The sequence below is a fragment of the Garra rufa genome, chromosome 12, assembly GCF_049309525.1.
Source record: "Garra rufa chromosome 12, GarRuf1.0, whole genome shotgun sequence".
Taxonomy (NCBI): domain Eukaryota; kingdom Metazoa; phylum Chordata; class Actinopteri; order Cypriniformes; family Cyprinidae; genus Garra; species Garra rufa.
In genome coordinates, this window is record NC_133372.1 from 12,958,606 (window position 1) to 12,978,783 (window position 20,178).

General features: G+C 40.8%; 1 protein-coding gene across 1 annotated transcript in view; it reads left to right on the top strand.

Annotated features, from left to right (window-relative positions):
- asic4b (acid-sensing (proton-gated) ion channel family member 4b) overlaps nucleotides 1–20,178 on the top strand; it is a 66,045-nt gene that overhangs the window by 31,255 nt on the left and 14,612 nt on the right. The window contains exon 2 of the mRNA XM_073851542.1: nucleotides 18,118–18,262. Coding sequence (XP_073707643.1) covers nucleotides 18,118–18,262 — 145 coding nt within the window. The remainder of the gene's footprint in view (nucleotides 1–18,117; nucleotides 18,263–20,178) is intronic.

A 20,178-nucleotide genomic window follows, 5' to 3' on the forward strand; every position in this document is an offset into this window, starting at 1 on the left:
TACATTTTTTGCAAATGTATTTCTTAGTGTGACTGTTAAAGACCCACAAAATGATATGTATTGTTTGAATTGCTTAAAAAATTACAATATTTAGTAGCAGAGACTTTGTTTTATACCAAAAGTGTCCTGCTCTGTCTTGTCTGTTGGGGGCTTTGTAAGTTTTTCTCTTTGCGCCACAATGTAGTTTTCACTATGTGACAACATGATATGTGGTGTGAGCAGGGTTGCCAGGTTTTGATAACAAATCCCGCCCAATTGCTACTCAAAACTAGCTTAATCACATTTCAGAGAAGTCCCTTGGTCAAAAAATGCATTCCTGGGGTAAAATTTATGTTTTTTAGCAGAGTTCCCCTAGTAAAATTTGGATTTTATCACATTACTGGGGTCACTCCAACCTTCAGACATATAAAAACAACCTGTGGCAAAAGTGTTAAAGTAGCCCAATTCTGCAGGGATACCGCGGACCTGGCAACCTGCGTGTAAGAGTGCTGTGACTTTTCGTACAAAGCAACAGTAACTAAGGAGTGCGGGTCTTTGCAAAAGGAAAGTTGCCGTTTTCACAAAATATTAAGCAGAACATCTGTTTTCAAGATTGATAAGTTTCTTGAGCACCAAATCAGCATATCAAAATGATTTTTGAAGGATCATCCAAATTATACATAAAAACCAGTTATATTTTTAAAAAAGTAATAACAGAAAGCAGTTATTTCAAATTTAAAAATTTTTTTTTACTGTATTTCTATGGTATCAAATAAATTCAGCATTGGTAAGCATGAAAGACTTTGCTCAAAAACATTGAAAAATCTTACCAACCCCAAACTTTTAAACAGTAGTGCAGATAAATATAATAATACCAAATAAATACCAATGCACATTTATCATTAAAGAAACACATTGGGAGCATTTTCTGTATGTATAAAGCACACGCTGTATATAAGACAAGCAGATGCAGTGCTAAACACAGCGTGATGTGTGAGTCAGGATGGCAGAGAGACAGAGAGGTTCTAACCTCAGCAGGGGATCAATCAAGCGATCATTAAATGTGATGTTGTGCATTGATTAACCCCAGCATGAGGTCGAGAGAGTGATGGAACAGATTCCATATAACCTTCAGCTTTAAACATACACACACTGGTGGAAAATGAAACAGGTCAATATAACTAACCTGAAGCTGAGCAAACACACATATTCCAGCAGATTCTCAGGAACTTACATGCTTTGCAGATGGTGTGTATGATGGACAGACATGATTGACAGTTAGCCCACTCAAGCAGAATGGGGCCAGAAGGCTTGTGCTGCAGTTGCGCTGCAATTGATTACTGGTTTGCTTTGTAGAATTAGCTACAAATAAAAAAAAGGGATTTTTTTTAATGAATCATACAAAGAAAGGCAGTGCGTGTATACACTTCCCTGCCTCTTTGTGACAAAAATCTCAAGGTTGTTCACTTCCAGTGTACTGTGTGTTGTTCTCCTCAGACGTTCCAGCTTTTAGCCTAATGGTGTTCATTAATTAAAACAGTCTTTAATTAATCAGATATGCCTACTTAGACATGTCTGACTCGCACATTTCTGCCGTGACTCTCACTGGGGACCCAAATCATGTGAATGTAAACCCGACTTACACTACAAAACTACTTGCATGGCCATGAACGTTCACAAATCTAAACTTTAATTGCACATCCACATTCATTTTCATCATGGTAAATTGGGTCTGTACCTCAGTGTGCATCCAATTGAAGCAGTGAATGGTGATGAATGCTTTCGTTTGGGTGCTTTCTGGCATCCTCGTGACTTGTGTACGTTATAGGCAGGGGAAAGAGTGAAAGACAGATTCTTTTTAGAATCACAGGGCTCAATAACGTCTCCACAAATCTGTGGGCAGTCGAGCAGCTGGTGAACATATCTGTGTCTGTGGAGGGTTTCAGAGAACATGGAATGGAACTACCGTTTCATTACAGTTGTTCAGATCACTGGAGCAGAAAACCTGAGGCAGGACTGCATGGCTGTGGATATGTGTACATGCTTGTGTGTGTTTGTTTATCTGTTTTAGGAGGATGTGCGATAAAATAAAAAGTGAAGTGACTTTCAGTATTTTTAAAAATTTTATTAAATTTAATTTTAGGTTGTAAAAATCTGTAATTAATTACTTACCCCCATGTTATTCCTAACCATTAGACATTTGTTTATCTTCAAAAATTTTCTGTCCCTCCAAGTCAATTCCACCAGCATTTTAATGGTTCAAAAAGTTCATAAAAACACCGTAAAAGTAATTCATATGAATCATGCAGTTTAATTCAAGTCTTCTGAAGAGATATGATTACTTTATATGATGAAAAGGTTTAGTGTAGGCTTTTATTCACATATGAACTATGATCAATGCACATACATAGAGAATATCAAATATAGTAAACATGCTCAAATGTGCTTGCCATTTTAATGGAGGGACATATCCAGCTAACAAAAATGTATTCCAAGAACGTTTTGCTAACATTCCCACTTATGGTGGGGGTAAGTTATGAAAATATTATTTCTGAATGTTTTGTAAATGTTCAAACGGTCCAGTTTTTTAATGTTTGAGGAACATTCAAATCTGCCATTGTCATTATGTTATGAGAACCCTATAGGAAACATCCTTTAAACATTATAAGAGCGTTCCGAGACTGTTGTTTTAAGACATTTTCTCCTAACATTACAAGAATCTCAATTGTGTACAAATAATATCAAAAAAAGTTCAGAGAATTTCGTTATAAGAATGTTTTCTTTTAACATTACGAGAACCTCGATCGTGTACAAATAACATCAAAAGAACGTTCCGAGAATGTTTTTCTAAGACCGTTTTCTCTTACTATTACAAGAACCTCAATCGTGTACAAATAACATAAAAGAAAACCTTCAGAGACTGTTGTTCTAATACTGTTTTCTTTTACCATTACGAGAACCTCAATCGTGTACAAATAACATCAAAACAACGTTCTGAGACTCTTGTTATAAAAACTTTTTCTTTTAACATTACAAGAACCTCAATCGTGTACAAATAACATCAAAAGAACGTTCCAAGGCTCTTGTTATAAGAACTTTGTCTTTTAACATTACAAGAACCTTAGTTGTGTACAAATAACATCAAAAGAACGTTCTGAGAATGTTGTTATAAGAATGTTTTCTCTTACCACTACAAGAACCTCAATCGTGTACAAATAACATCAAAAAAGGTTCAGAGACTGTTGTTCTACGACCGTTTTCTCTTACTATTATGACAACCTCAGTCGTGTACAAATAACATCAAAAGAACGTTCCGAAACTGTTTTTATAAGAATTTTTTCTCTTACCACTACAAGAACCTCAACTGTGTACAAATTAACACCAAAAGAACATTCCCAGAATGTTGTTATAAGAATGTTTTCTCTTAACGTTACAAGAATGTAAATCCACCATTAATAACGTTTTTAGAACATCCTATTTTACAACAAAACATTATTTTAAGACTGTTCTGTCCTAACCTTTAAATACCTTTCATTAAAAAAATTGTTAATGAAAGTTGTGGGAGCATTCCCTGTTAGCTGGGTAGCTTATATATATATATATATATATATATATATATATATATATATATATATATATATATATATATATATGTCAGCTTATATATATATTGTGTAAACAATTATTTTATTGAGTAGTCAGTTCAGTATAAGGTTTCATTAATACAATTTTAAATAATAGTGACAGACTTTTATTTTTTGGGTGAACCATTCCTTTAAGTCCAGCCTGCATTGTGTCCCAATGGACAAAATTAATTAATGTTTAAAAAAAAAATAAGTGTCTGAAATGGTTTGGATATGAATATAATATAACCCTGACTTTGCTAGTAACCTTTTAAAAGTTTTTTGAAAGGAGTGTAAACAAACAAATTATGCTCCAAAATAGTTGTGCTAAATTGCACTGAATTGAATGAAAAAAAAAAAAAAACAGCTTTTAATAAAGAGCTTAGGAATGCGATGCTGTGTTAACAATTGTGAGGAGTTAATTAGAAACGGGAAATTGCAAATGAAAGACAATGCCTGAGGCAGACCTACTGGCAACAATGATACCCTGTTAGTAACACACACACAGAATCCATATATCTCCTGTGTTCACTTCTGCCTGCTTTTAGAAACTACATTTAACCAATTAACTTGTCATAACCATAAAAACAGTGTTTAAAAATTTATAAAAATGATCTACATTGTATTACAGTAATATGTTTAAATATAGTAAACAGTACCAAAGGGAAAGCCGTTCTTTAAGACTTTCTGAGGAAACAGCACAGAATGAACTCTATAAAATAAAGGTTCTTTATTGCCATATGGTTCATGAAGAGACTTTAACATCTATGGAACCTTTTTATTCCACAAACTGCTTTTTATCCACCTTATTATTCTTGTAAGGTCTGGCTTCCGGTCTCATCTGGGTCCAGCTATTTTAAGCTGTACAAAACAGCTCATTTTGCTGCTTGATATTGCAAATTGGTGTGTCTTGCCATATTATTTTAATGTATTATCTTAATTATGAACACACTGGTTTGCAGTGCAAACAGTTTTACAGTTTATATTTTTTCAAAATGTTTAAAAATTATTCTTGTAAGAGCAATTCAGTGATGGATTTAGGGAACCCAAAATGTCTCTTCCATGCCATTGCCTTAATTTTTGACAGTGTAAGTAAAAAATCATTATTAGGACTCAAAAAACAATGCAGTCTGGGCTTCGTTGTGCAGTTTGAGGTGTGTAGTGACACATTTGTGTTGTGATATGTATTTATCGTCAGCAGTACCTTCACATACACCCAGAATGAAAATCGCTCAGTAACAATAACAAGCATTGCCGCAGGCACAATTAAAGACTACACATAAGTCTGCTGTCAGAAAGAATTAATGTAAGAACACACACGCGCTCTGTCACACTCTCTTTCTTAATCTTACTCTTAGACTTTCTCTCTGTTGTTTTATTTCTCTCTTTTCTTTGAACCTGAACTACTTCTCACCGGAATACATTCACACGGTACTTCTATCTAGTTAGCAGATTACTCATGAAATATGCATCTCACATCCATCTCTTTGTATCTTACATGAGAGTTAGTCATGTTGTTTTTCATACCCACACTTCTGCAGCTATGCATAACCTGATTCAGTCTTTATACCTCATGCGTCTTAAAGGTATAGTTCATGCAAAAATGAACGTTTGTAGCCACGCCCTGTCTTTTATGTATTTAAGTCTGTGTCTGCTCACTCCCCATTGTCCGTCGATAGTGTTGCTTCTGTCTGTTTTGCTCTTAGTTCTACGTTTATTTTCATATTAAATATCAGTGTTTATTTTACTCCGGTTTCTGCCTCATCATCTACACTCCTCATCGTGCAATATTGTGACAGATCGACAGACCCAACAAGAATATGAGTCGGGCTGAGGCAGCTCTGAGGAGACTCTGAGGCAAGGTGGCCGTGAGTTGGAGCGATATGTGGAAGACTTCATCGAGCTCTCCCATCAGGTAGGCTGGCACGAGGCTGCTCTTGGTGCTGTGTTTGTTTTGGGGCTGGATGATGAGACCATTCGCTGCGATCTTCCCTCTTGTAACTTCCCCTTGATCGAGCTAATCAACCTGATTCTATATTCTATATTGAAGAATTTTCGAATCCTGGTCGGTCTCATCTTCCGGTCCCCTCGCAAACACAGCACATCGCGCCAGCCTGCCATAAGCCGAGAACCTCCACATACCGTTCCAACAGATCGAACCACCAGCCCAGTCTCCTTTCCCCAGTCGTCCTCCAGAGTTCCGCCGCCGTCCTCAGCCCGATGCGGCCGGCCTCCTCCCCGCGCTCTAGTCTGCCGGCCGCCGCCCAGCACTCAAGCCCGCCGGCTTCCTCTCCGCGTTCAAGCCCATCAGCCGCCAAGCCAGTGTCAGCTCACAAAATGGCCGCCGCATCTTCATGCAAGATGGCTGCCACGCCAGAGTCTGCAAGCAAGATGGCTGCCACGCCAGAGTCTGTAAGCAAGATGGCTGCCATGCCAGAGTCTGTAAGCAAGATGGCTGCCATGCCAGAGTCTGCAAGCAAGATGGCTGCCACGCCAGAGTCTGTAAGCAAGATGGCTGCCACGCCAGAGTCTGCAAGCAAGATGGCTGCCATGCCAGAGTCTGTATGCAAGATGGCTGCCATGCCAGAGTCTGTACGCAAGATGGCTGCCACGTCAGAGTCTGCAAGCAAGATGGCTGCCACATCAGAGTCTGCACGCAAGATGGCCGCCGTTCCTGAGTCCCCGGCCAAGATGGCCGCCGTTCCTGAGTTCCCGGCCAAGATGGCCGCAGTTCCTGAGTTCCCGGCCAAGATGGCCGCAGTTCCTGAGTCCCCGGCCAAGATGGCCGCCAAGCCTGAATCCCCGGCCAAGATGGCCGCCAAGCCTGAGTCACTGGCCAAGATGGCCGCCAAGCCTGAATCCCCGGCCAAGATAGATGCCAAGTCAGAGTCTGCACCCAAGATGGCTACCGCCAAGTCGGAATCTGCACCTAAGATGGCTACCGCCAAGTCAGAGTCAGCACCCAAGATGGCTACCACCAAGTCGGAATCTGCACCTAAGATGGCTACCGCCAAGTCAGAGTCTGCACCCAAGATGGCTGCCACCGAGTCTGCTACCATCACGGCCGCCCTACCAGCTGCAGTTCCGGCTCAGTCAAGTCAAGTCACAGCTGCAGTTCCTGCACAGTCAAGTCAGGCAGCACTTCCTGAGTCAGGTCAAGCAGCAACACCTGAAGCAAGTCAAGCAGCACCTCCTGAATCTCCGCTGGTTCCGCCCAGCCTCCCAGAGTCTCCGCTGGTTCCGCCCAGCCGTCCTGTGAACGCGCCACCAGATCGCCCTCCAGAGCCGGAGCTCTCTCCTGCGCGCCCTCCAGAGCCGGAGCTCTCTCCTGCGCTCCCTCCAGAGTCAAAGCGCCCTCCAGAGCCGGAGTCGCCTCCAGCGTGCCCTCCACAGCCAGCGTCACCTCCAGCGCATCCTCCAGAGCCGGCGCTTTCTCCAGCACGCCCTTCCGTACTCTCCTGGGCGGACTATGCCCTAGGTTCCCCCAAGAAAATTGGCCTCATCGACTGTATGCCTGGCCATGGCTTCTCGAACCCCCTGACCCACCATGGCCTCCTGGACTGTTTACCCGGCCATGGCCTCATGAACCTCCTGATCCACCATGGCCTCCTTGGCTTTATGCTCGCCATGGTCCCCTGAACTCCCTGATCCGCCCTGGAGAACACCCTTTTATCCTGTGTCTCCTGTGTCTTGTGTTCCAGTTTAGCGGTCTCCAGGGCGCCCACCCTCCCTCATCTTTGGATGTTATTAGGCGCGAGATGCGCCTTCGGGGAGGGGGGAGGGGGAGGGGGTAATGTCAGGATTTTAGTCTGTTCTGTCTTCCCAGTGTTTCCCCCCCTCTGTTTCTAGTCATTATGTTTTAGTCCTTGTCTCCCCCTTTTGGTTTGGCATTAGTTGGTTTAGTCTTGCTCATATTTGTATTTCCCCCTCGTCATCTTGTTATCTCGTTTGTAGCCACGCCCTGTCTTCTATGTATTTAAGTCTGTGTCTGCTGAAATGTCCACTGGTGCCCAAGGCCAAGTTTCTCTGCAGACTGCCAGATGTTGTTGCTGAGAATTTTGATGTATTGCTCCTTTTTCATGGTGCCATTTACTGTGATTAGGTTCCTTGGTCCACCGGCTGAAAAACACCCCCTAAAACATTAGGTTCCCACCATCATGTTTGACAGTGGGGATGGTGTTCTTAGGGTTGAAGGCTTCTCCTTTTTTTACGCCAAATGAAGGCTACATCATTGTGGCCAAACAATTAAATTTTTGTTTCATCTGATCATAAAACAGAAGACCAGAAGTCTTCTTCTTTGTCCAGATGAGCATTTGCAAAGGCCAAGCGGGCTTTTGTGTGCCTTATCTGGAGAAGTGGTGTCCTCCTTGGTCTGCGTCCATGGAACCCAGTGGTGTGCAGTGTCCGTTGGACTGTCTGCCTTAAGATGTTGCCACCAACAGAGCCCAGATTCATCAGGATGGCCTTGGTGGTGATCCTTGGATTCTTTTTTACCTCTCTCACTATCCTCCTGGCCAGTACAGGTGTCACTTTGGTGTCGCCTCCGACCACATCCTCTGAGATTTTTCACAGTGTGGAACGTCTTGTATTTTTTAATAATACTGTGCACTGTAGCCACTGGAACTTCAAAACATTTAGATGTGGTCTTATAGCTCTTTCCTGACTTGTGAGCAGCCACAATGTGCAGCCGCAGGTCCTCAGTGAGCTCCTTTGTCTTAGCCATAACTGTCCACAAACCAACAGCAGAGAGCTTCTGTTTTTTTACCTGTTGAGTTGGTTAAAACAGCTGTTCCCAATGAATCAGGGTAATTAGGATGCTTTAGAACAGCTTGGACTATTTTGAATGGTATAGAACAATAATTTTGGACATGACACTTTTTGTTCAAATGTAAATAAAAGCTGAGAAATATTTTTTCCACAATGATGCCTCTTGTAAATCGTCTTATTATCTTTCGGGAGAAGCCTGTGTCATTTCCGGTCAAAAAAAAACTTGCTGGTTGAATAAAAGTAACTTTAAGTCAAAATTTGCCAGGGGTATGAATAATTTCGGCCTTGACTGTGGCTATTTGAATAAGACCACCTCCAAGCCATATATGAAGTCCAAGGCAGCAGTTCACACGCCTTGTGTTGATACATGGGAGAAAGGGGTGGGGTGAGCAGTAGCTCATTATTATTTAAAGAGACATGCACCAAAATGGGTCGCTGTGAACAGAGCTGTCTTTGACAAGGTGAACAGGGTGTTTTACACGACCACTGAGAAATTTTAACCTAAGTATGTTACAGACATTTCATGAAGACCCTAAAGAATCATACCAACTTAAGGAAAATGGGCATCCGATATCTCCTTTGTCAGTGTGTGAAAAATGTTATTAAAATGTCATATTTGTTTGTTTACATGAGGTTAGTATTTTATTTAATAGGCTACTGGAGTTAACTTATCATTTTGTTAAATACCAGAGTGAGGATAGCATTTGTATGAAGGTTGTTTTTTTGGTCTTTTCCTGACCTTTAAATTAAATCTTAGGTTAAGCTTCTCTTTCCTGTCCTTTCACTATCCCTGAAGAAGAACTGTGTGCAATGAAAATCAGCTGCAGTTTGACAAGGAAATGGAAGATGACAGATACATATGAAAACTGGTACAGAGATAAAAGTGATACAAACTATAAATTTGGCACATACATACTACTGCAGACTGCATGGACTATATTTTTGTCTGTCAAAAAGGGTGATCCAATGGTAAAAGATTAATGTAGCTAGGTTGATATTCTGTCTTTCTGCAGGAAGTGTTTAATCCCCACTGTTTTACTCTGGATTACCACAGATGCACATAATTGTCTGGCCAGACATATGCAGGTCACACATAAACATATGTTACACGCAAACATGGTCATACACAAGAGACTAGTCGTAGAGAGCTGAAGTTTAACTAATTACACAATATTTTTGTACATATTTCATACACTGTCCAAGGAAGTCTAAATAATGCCTGAAGAAAGCTTTCTATTAACATTCCCATTCATCTTAATGGCAGTTGGCCAGCAATTGCAGGGCCCTCAGAGGTATGTGACCTGGATGCTGCCATCTTGGCTTCTGGGCACTTAGTTCCTGGTAACATTTGTCATGTAGCTGATTACTCGTCAAAGGCAGTGGTTAGAGGAAAAAAAACATTGATTTTTCAAAATACCCAAAGGTCCCCGTGGGTCCTTAAAAAGTCTCCTGTCACCTGTCAAATGTCAAAAATATGATTGTAAAAAAAATCTTAAATTTACAACAAACTTTTTGTTTATCATTATAAGATGGGTTAAATTTGCTGAAGGAAAACAAGAATCATGATACAGGTTAATGTTTTAAATGGAATAAATGTGAGCAGTTCTATCCATCACTAAGTTTCCGACAACTCCTTCAGTCTTTATTTAAAGGGGACATTGGATGCCCATTTTCCACAGTTTTTTTTTTTTTTTTGATTATTTAAGGTCTTTATGTAATGTCTTTAAAATACTTTGATAAAAAAGGTTAAATAAAAAAAGGTTATTGCAACTTTTTATCTCACAATTCTTTTTTCTTATAATTGTAAGATATAAACTTGAAGTCAGAATTGCGAGATATAAACTCACAATTCTGACTTATTTCTCAGAATTGCATGATATAAACTCACAATTGTGAGAAAAAAGTCAGAATTGCAAGATTACATTTTTTTCTCACAAATGCACGTATGTATCTCACAATTCTGACTTTTTTCTTGCGATTTTAAGTTTATATTTCATAATTTGCTATTTTCTTGCAGTTCTGACTTTTTTCTCAGAATTTTATTATATGAACTCAATTGCGAGTTATAAAATCAGAATTGCGAGATATAAATCACAATTCTGACTTTTTTTTATCAGAATAGCGTGATAAACTTACAATTGTGCCTTTTTTTCCAAGAATTGCATGATATAAACTCACAGTTGTGAGAAAAAGTCAGAATTATGACATTTTAATAGTCAGAATTGCATGATATAAACAATTGTGAGAAAAGTCAGAATTGCGACATTTGATAGTCAGAATTACGAAAAAAAAAATTTCTCGCAAATGCAAATTTGTATCTTACAATTCTGACTTTTTTTATTGTGATTTTAAGTTTATATTTCATAATTTGCTTTTTTCTTGCAGTTCTGACTTTTTTCTCAGAATTTTATGATATGAACTCAATTGCGCGTTATAAAGTCAGAATTGCGAGATATAAATCACAATTCTGACTTTTTTTTTATCAGAATAGTGAGATATAAATTCACAATTCTGACTTTTTAATCAGAATTGCGTGATATAAACTTACAATTGTGCCTTTTTTTCCCAGAATTGCATGATATAAACTCACAGTTGTGAGAAAAAAGTCAAAATTACGACATTTTAATTGTCAGAATTGCATGATATAAACAATTGTGAAAAAAGTTAGAATTGCGACATTTTAATAGTCAGAATTACGAGAAAAAAAAATTCTCGCAAATGCAAGTTTGTATCTTACAATTCTGACTTTTTTATTGTGATTTTAAGTTTATATTTCATAATTTGCTTTTTTCTTGCAGTTCTGACTTTTTCTCAGAAGTTTGTGATATAAACTCAATTGCAAGTTATAAAATCAGAATTGCGAGATATAGATTCTGGCTTTTTTAATCAGAATTGCGTGATATAAACGTACAACTGTGAGTCATAAAGTCAGAATTGCGAGATATAAACTCACAATTCTGACTTTTTTTCTCAAAATTTCATAATATAAACTTACAATTGTGAGAAAAAAAGCCAGAATCGCAAGATTTTTTTTTTTCGCAAATAAAACAATTCTCTGAATAAAAAGTAACTGCAAATTATAAAGTCAGAATTGCGAGATATAAACTAGCAATTGTGAGTTATAAAAGTCAGAACTGCAAAATATAAACTCATAATTCTGAGTTTTGTGTGATATGTGTGATATAAACTCACAATTGCGAGAAATAGGTCAGAATTGCGAGATAATTTTCTTTTTATTTTTTGTATCTCACAATTCTGACTTTTTTCTTGAAATTTCAAGTTTTTATTTAGTTAATTCTGACTTTTTTTCTCAGAATTGTGAGATATAATAGATCTGTCTATCTATCTATCTATCTATCTATCTATCTATCTATCTATCTATCTATCTATCTATCTATCTATCTATCTATCTATCTATCTATCTATCTATCTATCGACATTTTACTTGACAAAAAGGTTGTACTGTATGTGATGTGTATCTGGTCTTACACAGTTGGTCTGTTAGTCATGTACACAGTGTTTGTGTACATTTACATAATGGTGTCACCTCTATCGGCTACATCTGTTTTATGAACAATCTCTGGTCATATTAGACTTTTACACCCCCATGTCTGATATCAGAATGATTTGTGGGAAGGCTTCTGCTCAATATGAGTATTTGATTTTCTTTGGGGGAAAGGTTTCATGCACTGAAACAAATAAAGAAATAAATAAAACCCTAACCAGCATGACATTGGCAAAATTGCCGCTATACTGGGTAGATATAAAATAATTGATGTCTTGTGTGTTTGTGTTTATCTGAAAATCTGTGTTTGAGTGACAGATGTGCACAGTATTTTGTACAATGTGAAAGCTATTTCAACAAACTAAATTGGTCTTTTGAAGAAGGAAGTGTGTTCTCTTATATTTACATTCTAGGCATTTAGCAGATGCTGCTATCCAGGGCAGCTTACAAAATTGCTTTAGCATCACGTGCAGGACCATTGTTATCAACAGATGGCATGCATGCAGTTTGAAAAGCTATCTACTAGACAACAAGTGCTTTCTTATACCAGTATGAAAAAAAAAGTCAAGATAAAAGTCAAGTCGTCGGTCTACATGGATTGGATAAATGATGGAGCTTGACCCTTGACTACCTTTATGCTAGGTTGTGCACTACAACTAAGTGATCTGAACTGTAAGTGTAGCAGCAGTGTGATGTGGGAGTACTTGGAAGTTCACAATATTATTTTTGCCATCAGGAGAAAGAGAGAGAGAGAGGAAGGCGTAGGTGGAGGGTTGAGTAGGGAGTAGAAGGTGCAGAAGAGTTTCCTCAGGGCAGCAGCATCAAGCTTTGCTTGATAGCTTTTCGGCAAGATTGCAATATGAGGTAAAGTCATCTGGAGTTCCTTTGTGTGCTGTCTGAAAACCTCTGTAAGCTACTGTCTCTGCTACGGGGTTAAATAATAATAAATAATACAAATAAATCAATAAAAAATAAGATTGTGACTTTTTATCTCAGTTCTGACTTTTTTTTTCTTGCAATTCTAAATTTATATCTCACAGCTCTTAGTTTGGTAGAGAACAAAGTCAGAACTGTGAGATGTTAACTCTAATTGCGAGTTTATAAATTGTAAGATAGAAACTTGCAATTGTGAGAAAAAAGTCAGAAGGATAAAAGGTTGCAGTTACAGTTACATTTATTTATTTTTATGTATTATTTTATTCCATGGCAGAAACAAAAAACATAAATCATGAGACATAAACCAGTGTTTCCATTAATTCCAAGCAGTGACTGTTGCCACAGGTTGTTTATAATTTGTGGGATTTCACAGACCTGGCAACCCTACACTTCGAATTCATGCTGCGAGTTATTATTTAGTCCGCAGGAATTCACAGACCTGGCAACCCTACAATTCTGACTTTCTGATCATCATCATCATCATCATCATTTGGGAGAAATAAAGTCAGCAAATGCATAATCAAATTTAGGTGTATTCTATGGAAGCCCGTTTTCACCACTAAATAACAAATAAAAAAAAGGTTATTGTGACTTATCATCTCACAATTCTGAATTCTGAATTGAGGATTTTTTTTTCTAAGAATTGTGAGATTGTGAGAAATAAAGTCAGAATTGCAAGAATAAAATCTGAATTTTCTTCTTTCAAATGTGAATTTATATCTCATAATTCTGTTTTTTTTTTTTTTTTTTTGCAATTTCAAGTTTATATTTCGTAATTCAGACTTTTTTTGCAATTCTGACTTTTTTTCTCAGAATTATAAGAAATACACTTTTAATTAAATAAAATTAAAAATTGCAATTTTTAGTGGGGAAAAAGACGAATATGTTCTTAGAATACACTCAGAATTTAGGTTGCGAGATATATTTTAGTCCACAGGATTTTGCACACCTGGCAACCCTACATTTAGAATTGGGAGAGGAAAAAGATCTGGGCCTGTATTTATCAAGCCTCTTAAACTTAAGTTATCATTTCAGTTGTAATTTAAGTGAAGTGTAGTAAATCTTAAGTGTCAGTCTTAGAGATGATTCATGACACTTTGCTGTGCCACAAACAGGATTTTGGAGCAAAACTGCAAATACAGAGAGTTCACCACAAGGTGCAAACAAAGCCAAATTAGACTTCTAAAAAAGCCAATGCACTTCTGGAAAAGCATTCTTTGGATGGCTGAAATTAAGATCAACCTGTATCAGAATGACGGGAAGAAAAAAGTATAGAGAAGGCTTGGAACAGCTCATGATTCAAAGCATACAACATCATCTGTGAAACATGGTGGAGCAGTGTAATGGCATGAGCATGCATGGCTTCCAGTGGCACTGGGTTACCGGTGTATAGTGGTGATTTGACAGAGGACAGAAGCAGCCTGAAGAATTCTGAAGTGTATAGGGATATACTTTCTGCCCAGATTTAGTCAAATGGAGCAAAGTTGATTGAGCGGCGCTTAATAGTATAAATGGACAATGACCTAAAACATACAGCAAAAGCATCCCAGGAGTTTTTGAAGGTAAAAAAAGTGGAATATTCTGCAACGGCCAAGTCAATCTCCTGATTTCAATCTGACTGAGCAAGCATTTCACTTCAAAAGACAAAACTAAAGGCAGAAAGACCCTCAAACAAACAACAACTGAAGTCAGCTGCAGTAAAGGCATGGCAAAGCATCACAAAGGAGGAAACCCAGTCTCTGGTGATGTCCATGAGTTCCAGACTAGGGATTTTGGATGACGACATAGACCAATCACTGTATAGATTTCCTTATTTAAGATCATTCTCGTAAATTCAGATTGAATGGTGAAATTCTTAAGAGTTTACATTCAACAAACATTTGTCAATAAAGAATGTTCAAGAGAATACATTATGATATACACATTAGAAATGAAAGATAAACACGTTTTCCACCATTAATTACAAATTGCTGCATAAAGTTAGTGGTAATATGACGTCCCTCACCAAGTCTCTGACAAAGATCATGACTGCTCTGTCCAAACGAGACCGTATGATTAACTGCTCGTTGTCAAACATTTCAAAAACATTCTTCTTCTACTGAAAGATTTGCGATTTTATCTCTGTCTCCTCAGTGCCATCACAAGCCGCTACTGGCAACTTCTAACCACTTGAGAGACCTCTCAATCTGTCTTAAATAACTGGGAGAGTAAGAGTGATTCTTACAGTAGCTTTAAGAAAGTTGGTAACTTGCTTTTATACTTTTATACTAAAATGGCACTTTGAGAAGCTTGATAAATACGGGCCCCAATTTGCAAGATGCTAACTCGCAATTGCAAGGTATAAAATCATAATTTGGAGAAGAGACGTATGAATTGTGACATATAAACTAGCAATTATGAGGAAAAAAATTGTGAGACATAAACTCAGATTTCTGAGAAAAAAAGCCAGAATTGCAAGATGTAAACTTGTAATTTTGAGAAAAAAGGTTATATAAATGTGAGACCAAAAGTTACAATTATCTTATTTTTTGTTTCTTGGGAAAAACAAGCTTCTCACCAGGCTTACTTAGAGGAGGCAGAAAAGAGAGTCAAAATAAGAGAAAGATGCTGCTGCTTCGATAATGGATACATCATAAGGTGCTGGTTGTCACAATCCATGTTCCGTGTTTTCCCCCAGCCTTAGTTCCTGTCTTTCCTTTTATGGTCTGTTTCCTGTTCTTGTTAAGTTAATTGGTTATTCTGTTCACCTGTGTCTAGTAATTATCCTCATTAGTTTCTCGTTTGGTTAGTATTTATAGTGCTTCCCTTTCTGAGTTTCTTTGTCTTGTCTTAAAGTCATTAATGTAGTGTAAAGAGGTTGTGTTCTCCCTTTTGATTCATTAAAAGTTGTTTGTTTGAAATTCCGGATTCCATTTGTTCTCCCTGAGGCTCCTCACCCTCCTGCAATCCGTGACAGAAGACAAGACCATACAGATAATAGCATCATGAGCTCCAGTTTTGATCCGACCGAGCAAATCCTCTCTCTAACCCAAGATGGTCGTCCTATCGAGGTTTATGTTGATGAGTTCCTCTCGCTTGCCCACCAGGTACCTTGGAATGATGGGACATTAAAGTCTGTGTTCTGGAGTGGTCTGGATGATCCACTTTTCCTCCAAGCACCAGCAGCTACAATCACCGGTACCCTGGCACAATACATCGATCATGCCCTATTGTTAGATGGTTCATCCTTCACGGTGGGTGAGGTCGATGAGAATGCCGGCGCAACTCATTTGCTGACGCCCCAAGTTCCTCCAGTGCTCCTAGTACCATCAGTTTATTTTTCCGAGCTCACTCTAATCCCAAAGTCTATCCCAGTGAATGAGATCGCTAGGCCCAAACCTGCACGCAAGATGGCTGCTAAACCAGTGTCAGCAACCGAGGTGGCCACATTTTCTGATTTTCCGGCCGAGATGGCCGAAGTTCCTGGTTTCCCGTCCGAGGTGGACACAGTTCCCGATTTCCCGGCCAGGTTGGCCGATGTTCCTGATTTCCCGGCCCAGAAGGCCACATTACCTCATTTCCCGGCCAAGAGGGCCAAAGTTCCTGAGTTTCTATTTAAAGAGGCCACAGTTCCTGATTTCCTGGCCGAGATGGCCACAGCCCCTGATTTCCCGACCAAGATGGTCGATGCTTCGGAGTGCCCGGCCAAAGAGGACTCGATGGACATTTTGGATATGGCTCTCCCTGTGGAATTCACGGCCCCAATCCTCTCTCCTGGATCTCCGCTGGTTCCGCCCAGCCTTCCTGATCCTCTGCTGGTCCTGTCCAGCTTTCCTGAACCTCCACTGGTCCCGTCCAGCCTTCCTGAAACCCCGCTGGTCCCGTCCAGCCTTCCAGAACACCCTCCAGTGACTGCGCCGCCAGAGCGCCCTCCAGTGACAGCGCCGCCAGAGCGCCCTCCAGTGACAGCGCCGCCAGAGCGCCCTCCAGTGACCGCGCCGCCAGAGCGCCCTCCAGTGACCGCGCCGCCAGAGCGCCCTCCAGTGACCGCGCCGCCAGAGCGCCCTCCAGTGACCGCGCCGCCAGAGCGCCCTCCAGTGACCGCGCCGCCAGAGCGCCCTCCAGTGACGGCTCGCCCAGAGCTAGCTCCTTCAGTGTCTCCTCTGGAGACGCCCAGCCCTCCTGAATCTCCGCTGGGGTCGTCCAGCCGTCCAGAGCCCGCTCCTCCAGAGCGCCGTCCAGAGCCCGCTCCTCCAGAGCGCCGTCCTGAGCCCGCTCCTCCAGAGCGCCTTCCAGATCCTCAGCTGGTCCCATGCGGCCGTCCAGAACCTCAACTGGTCCCGTCCTGCCGTCCAGAGCCTCAGCTGATCCCGGCCAGCCTTCCAGAGCCTCCCCCCTATGAACTGTTAAATTTCCCAAAGAAAATTTTGGGGGGGGGCTATATAACCCGAGTCCACGTGGCCTGGCCGAGGACCGAGGCCTGGGCCACGGGGACTACCCAGCCATGGCCACCTAAACTGCCAGTCCGGCCATGGCCTCCTGATCCGCCATGGCCACCCGACCTACCTGTCCGGCCGTGGCCTCCTGACCCACCATGGCCACCCGAACTACCTGTCCGGCCGTGGCCGCCTGACCCGCCATGGCCACCTGAACTACCTGTCCGGCCGTGGCCTCCTGACCCACCATGGCCACCCGAACTACCTGTCCGGCCGTGGCCGCCTGACCCGCCATGGCTTCCTGTTCCGCCCTGGAGGCCTTCCCAACCCAGCAAGGTCCTGCTCCGTAACGGCCTCCAGGGCGCCCGCCCCCCCTCCCCGGTGTTTCCATCACGGCGCGAGACGCGCCTACCGGGAGGGGGAGGTACTGTCACAATCCATGTTCCGTGTTTTCCCCCAGCCTTAGTTCCTGTCTTTCCTTTTATGGTCTGTTTCCTGTTCTTGTTAAGTTAATTGGTTATTCTGTTCACCTGTGTCTAGTAATTATCCTCATTAGTTTCTCGTTTGGTTAGTATTTATAGTGCTTCCCTTTCTGAGTTTCTTTGTCTTGTCTTAAAGTCATTAATGTAGTGTAAAGAGGTTGTGTTCTCCCTTTTGATTCATTAAAAGTTGTTTGTTTGAAATTCCGGATTCCATTTGTTCTCCCTGAGGCTCCTCACCCTCCTGCAATCCGTGACACTGGTGTGGTAAGGAGATCTAAGAGAACTGAAGTGCCATTTGCTAACACCTTTGTATGATTTTGGTGTGTGTGACTAGGCAGAGGAGCACAGGTGTTGAGGTGTTTTCAGTAGTGCAAATATGTCTGATACATTTTTGTGTCTGTGGTCTGCAGGTGTATACACGGTATGGGAAATGTTACACGTTTAATGGAAACAAGACATCACCCAAGCGGGTAAGGCAAGGTGGCACAGGAAACGGCCTGGAGCTAATGCTGGATATTCAGCAGGATGAGTATCTGCCCATCTGGAGAGAAACCAGTGAGTGACAAATGCAACTGCAAATACAGTGCATCTGGAAAGTATTTACAGCGCTTCACCTTATTCCAAATGAATTATTTATTATTTTCCTGCAAATTCTACAAACAATACCACATGTAAAAGAAGTTTTTTTTTAATCTTTGCAAATCTATTAAAAAAAAGTTTTCATAGCCTTTGCTCAATACCTTGTTAAAGCACCTTTGGCACCAATTACAGCCTCAAGTCTTTTTGAGTATGATGCTACTAGCTTTGTACTCCTATTTTTCGGCAGTTTCTCCCATTCAGGTTAGATGGGGAGCGGCAGTGCACAGCCATTTTCAGATCTCTCCAGAGGTGTTCGATCAGGTTCAAGTCTGTGTGCTTAGGGTTGTTGTCCCATTGAAAGATGAACCGTCAGTAATTTACACCAGTCCGAGATCCAGAGTGTTCTGGAACAGGTTTTCATCAAGGACGTCTCTGTACATTGCTGCATTCATCTTTCCCTCGATCTCGACTAGTCTGCCAATTCCTGCAACTGAAAAACATCAAACACTATGCTTCACTGTAGTCCTGATTTGTGGAGTGCTGCAGAGATGGTTGTTCTTCTGGAAGGTTGTCCTCTCTATAAAGAGAAACGCTGTAGCTCTTTCAGAGTGACCATCGGGTTCTTAGTTACCTCCCTGACTAAGGCCCTTCTCCCCTGACCACTCATTTTGGGTGGGCGGCCCGCTCTAAGAAGAGTCCTGGTTAGGGGTGGGAAAAAAAAATCGATATTGCAATATATTGTTGTGCTCTCTGTCGCAATAAATAATCGATACACTAACGGCCAATATCGATATTTTATTACAACACAAAATTATTAATTTACCCGTCGTCAGCGTCACTGTCACTACCCAATATCTACCATTCTGTTTGCGGGGGGCGCTGTTCGAGTAAATAGGGGTAAAGTGGCAGAAGCAGCGGCCAGTGAAGAACACAAGCTATCTAACAACAACAACAGAGAAGAAGCGCAGAAAAAGAGAAGTGAGAAAAATGGCGGAAAATAACGAAAACCAAACAAAGACGCACCCGTTAGTTGAGCATGCTGATCAGTTACGCCTGTTTCACACATACTCCGTCTGCAGTGCGTATGCGTTGAGTATTTTTTTCCGCACCCATGTTAACGGATTAGAGCGTTCACACTGCACGCGGTTGCTGTCCGGCAGTACGTCCCAGAAGCGGTGTGCAAGTGCATTCAAGTGCATTGAATAATATGCTTCTGCATCGCACACGGACTGCATACGCACTGCAGACGGAGTATGTGTGAAACAGGCGTTAGTGTTCCTCAAGAAGAATATGCCTTGATGTGACCACTGTCCAGGTTAACATAAAGCACTTTACAGTAACTTACTACTGACGTTTCAGTATCACGGTTTACACATGTTAGTTAATGTTCATGTTGTTTTTTTAATGTTCAGGCACTTTTATCTGTCTAGCTGTACAGCGTTTACATTTAAGACCAGGAGGCAGTGAGTTATTATGCAAATGCATATTTCTTTGCACAGTGTTGAAAATGTTGGCATTAATAAATGCTTAAGATTTCCTTATTATGGGTATTTTTTTCTTTTTCAGTCACATATATCGTGATATATCGTTGATGAAATTTCTTCCAATATATTGAATATCGTAGATATCGCGAATCGTGATATTATCGATATCGTGGGCCACATATCGTCACAGAATTGAATCGTGAGTTACCTGTATCGTCCCACCCCTAGTCCTGGTGGTTCCAAACTTTTTCCATTTAAGGATGTTGGAGGCTTATTGGGACCTTTAATGCTGCAGAAATTTTCCTGTACCCTTCCTCAAATCTGTGCCTCGATACAATCCTGTCTCGGAAGTCTATGCAGACAATTCCTTGGACTTCACGGCTTGGTTTGTGCTCTGACATGCTCTGT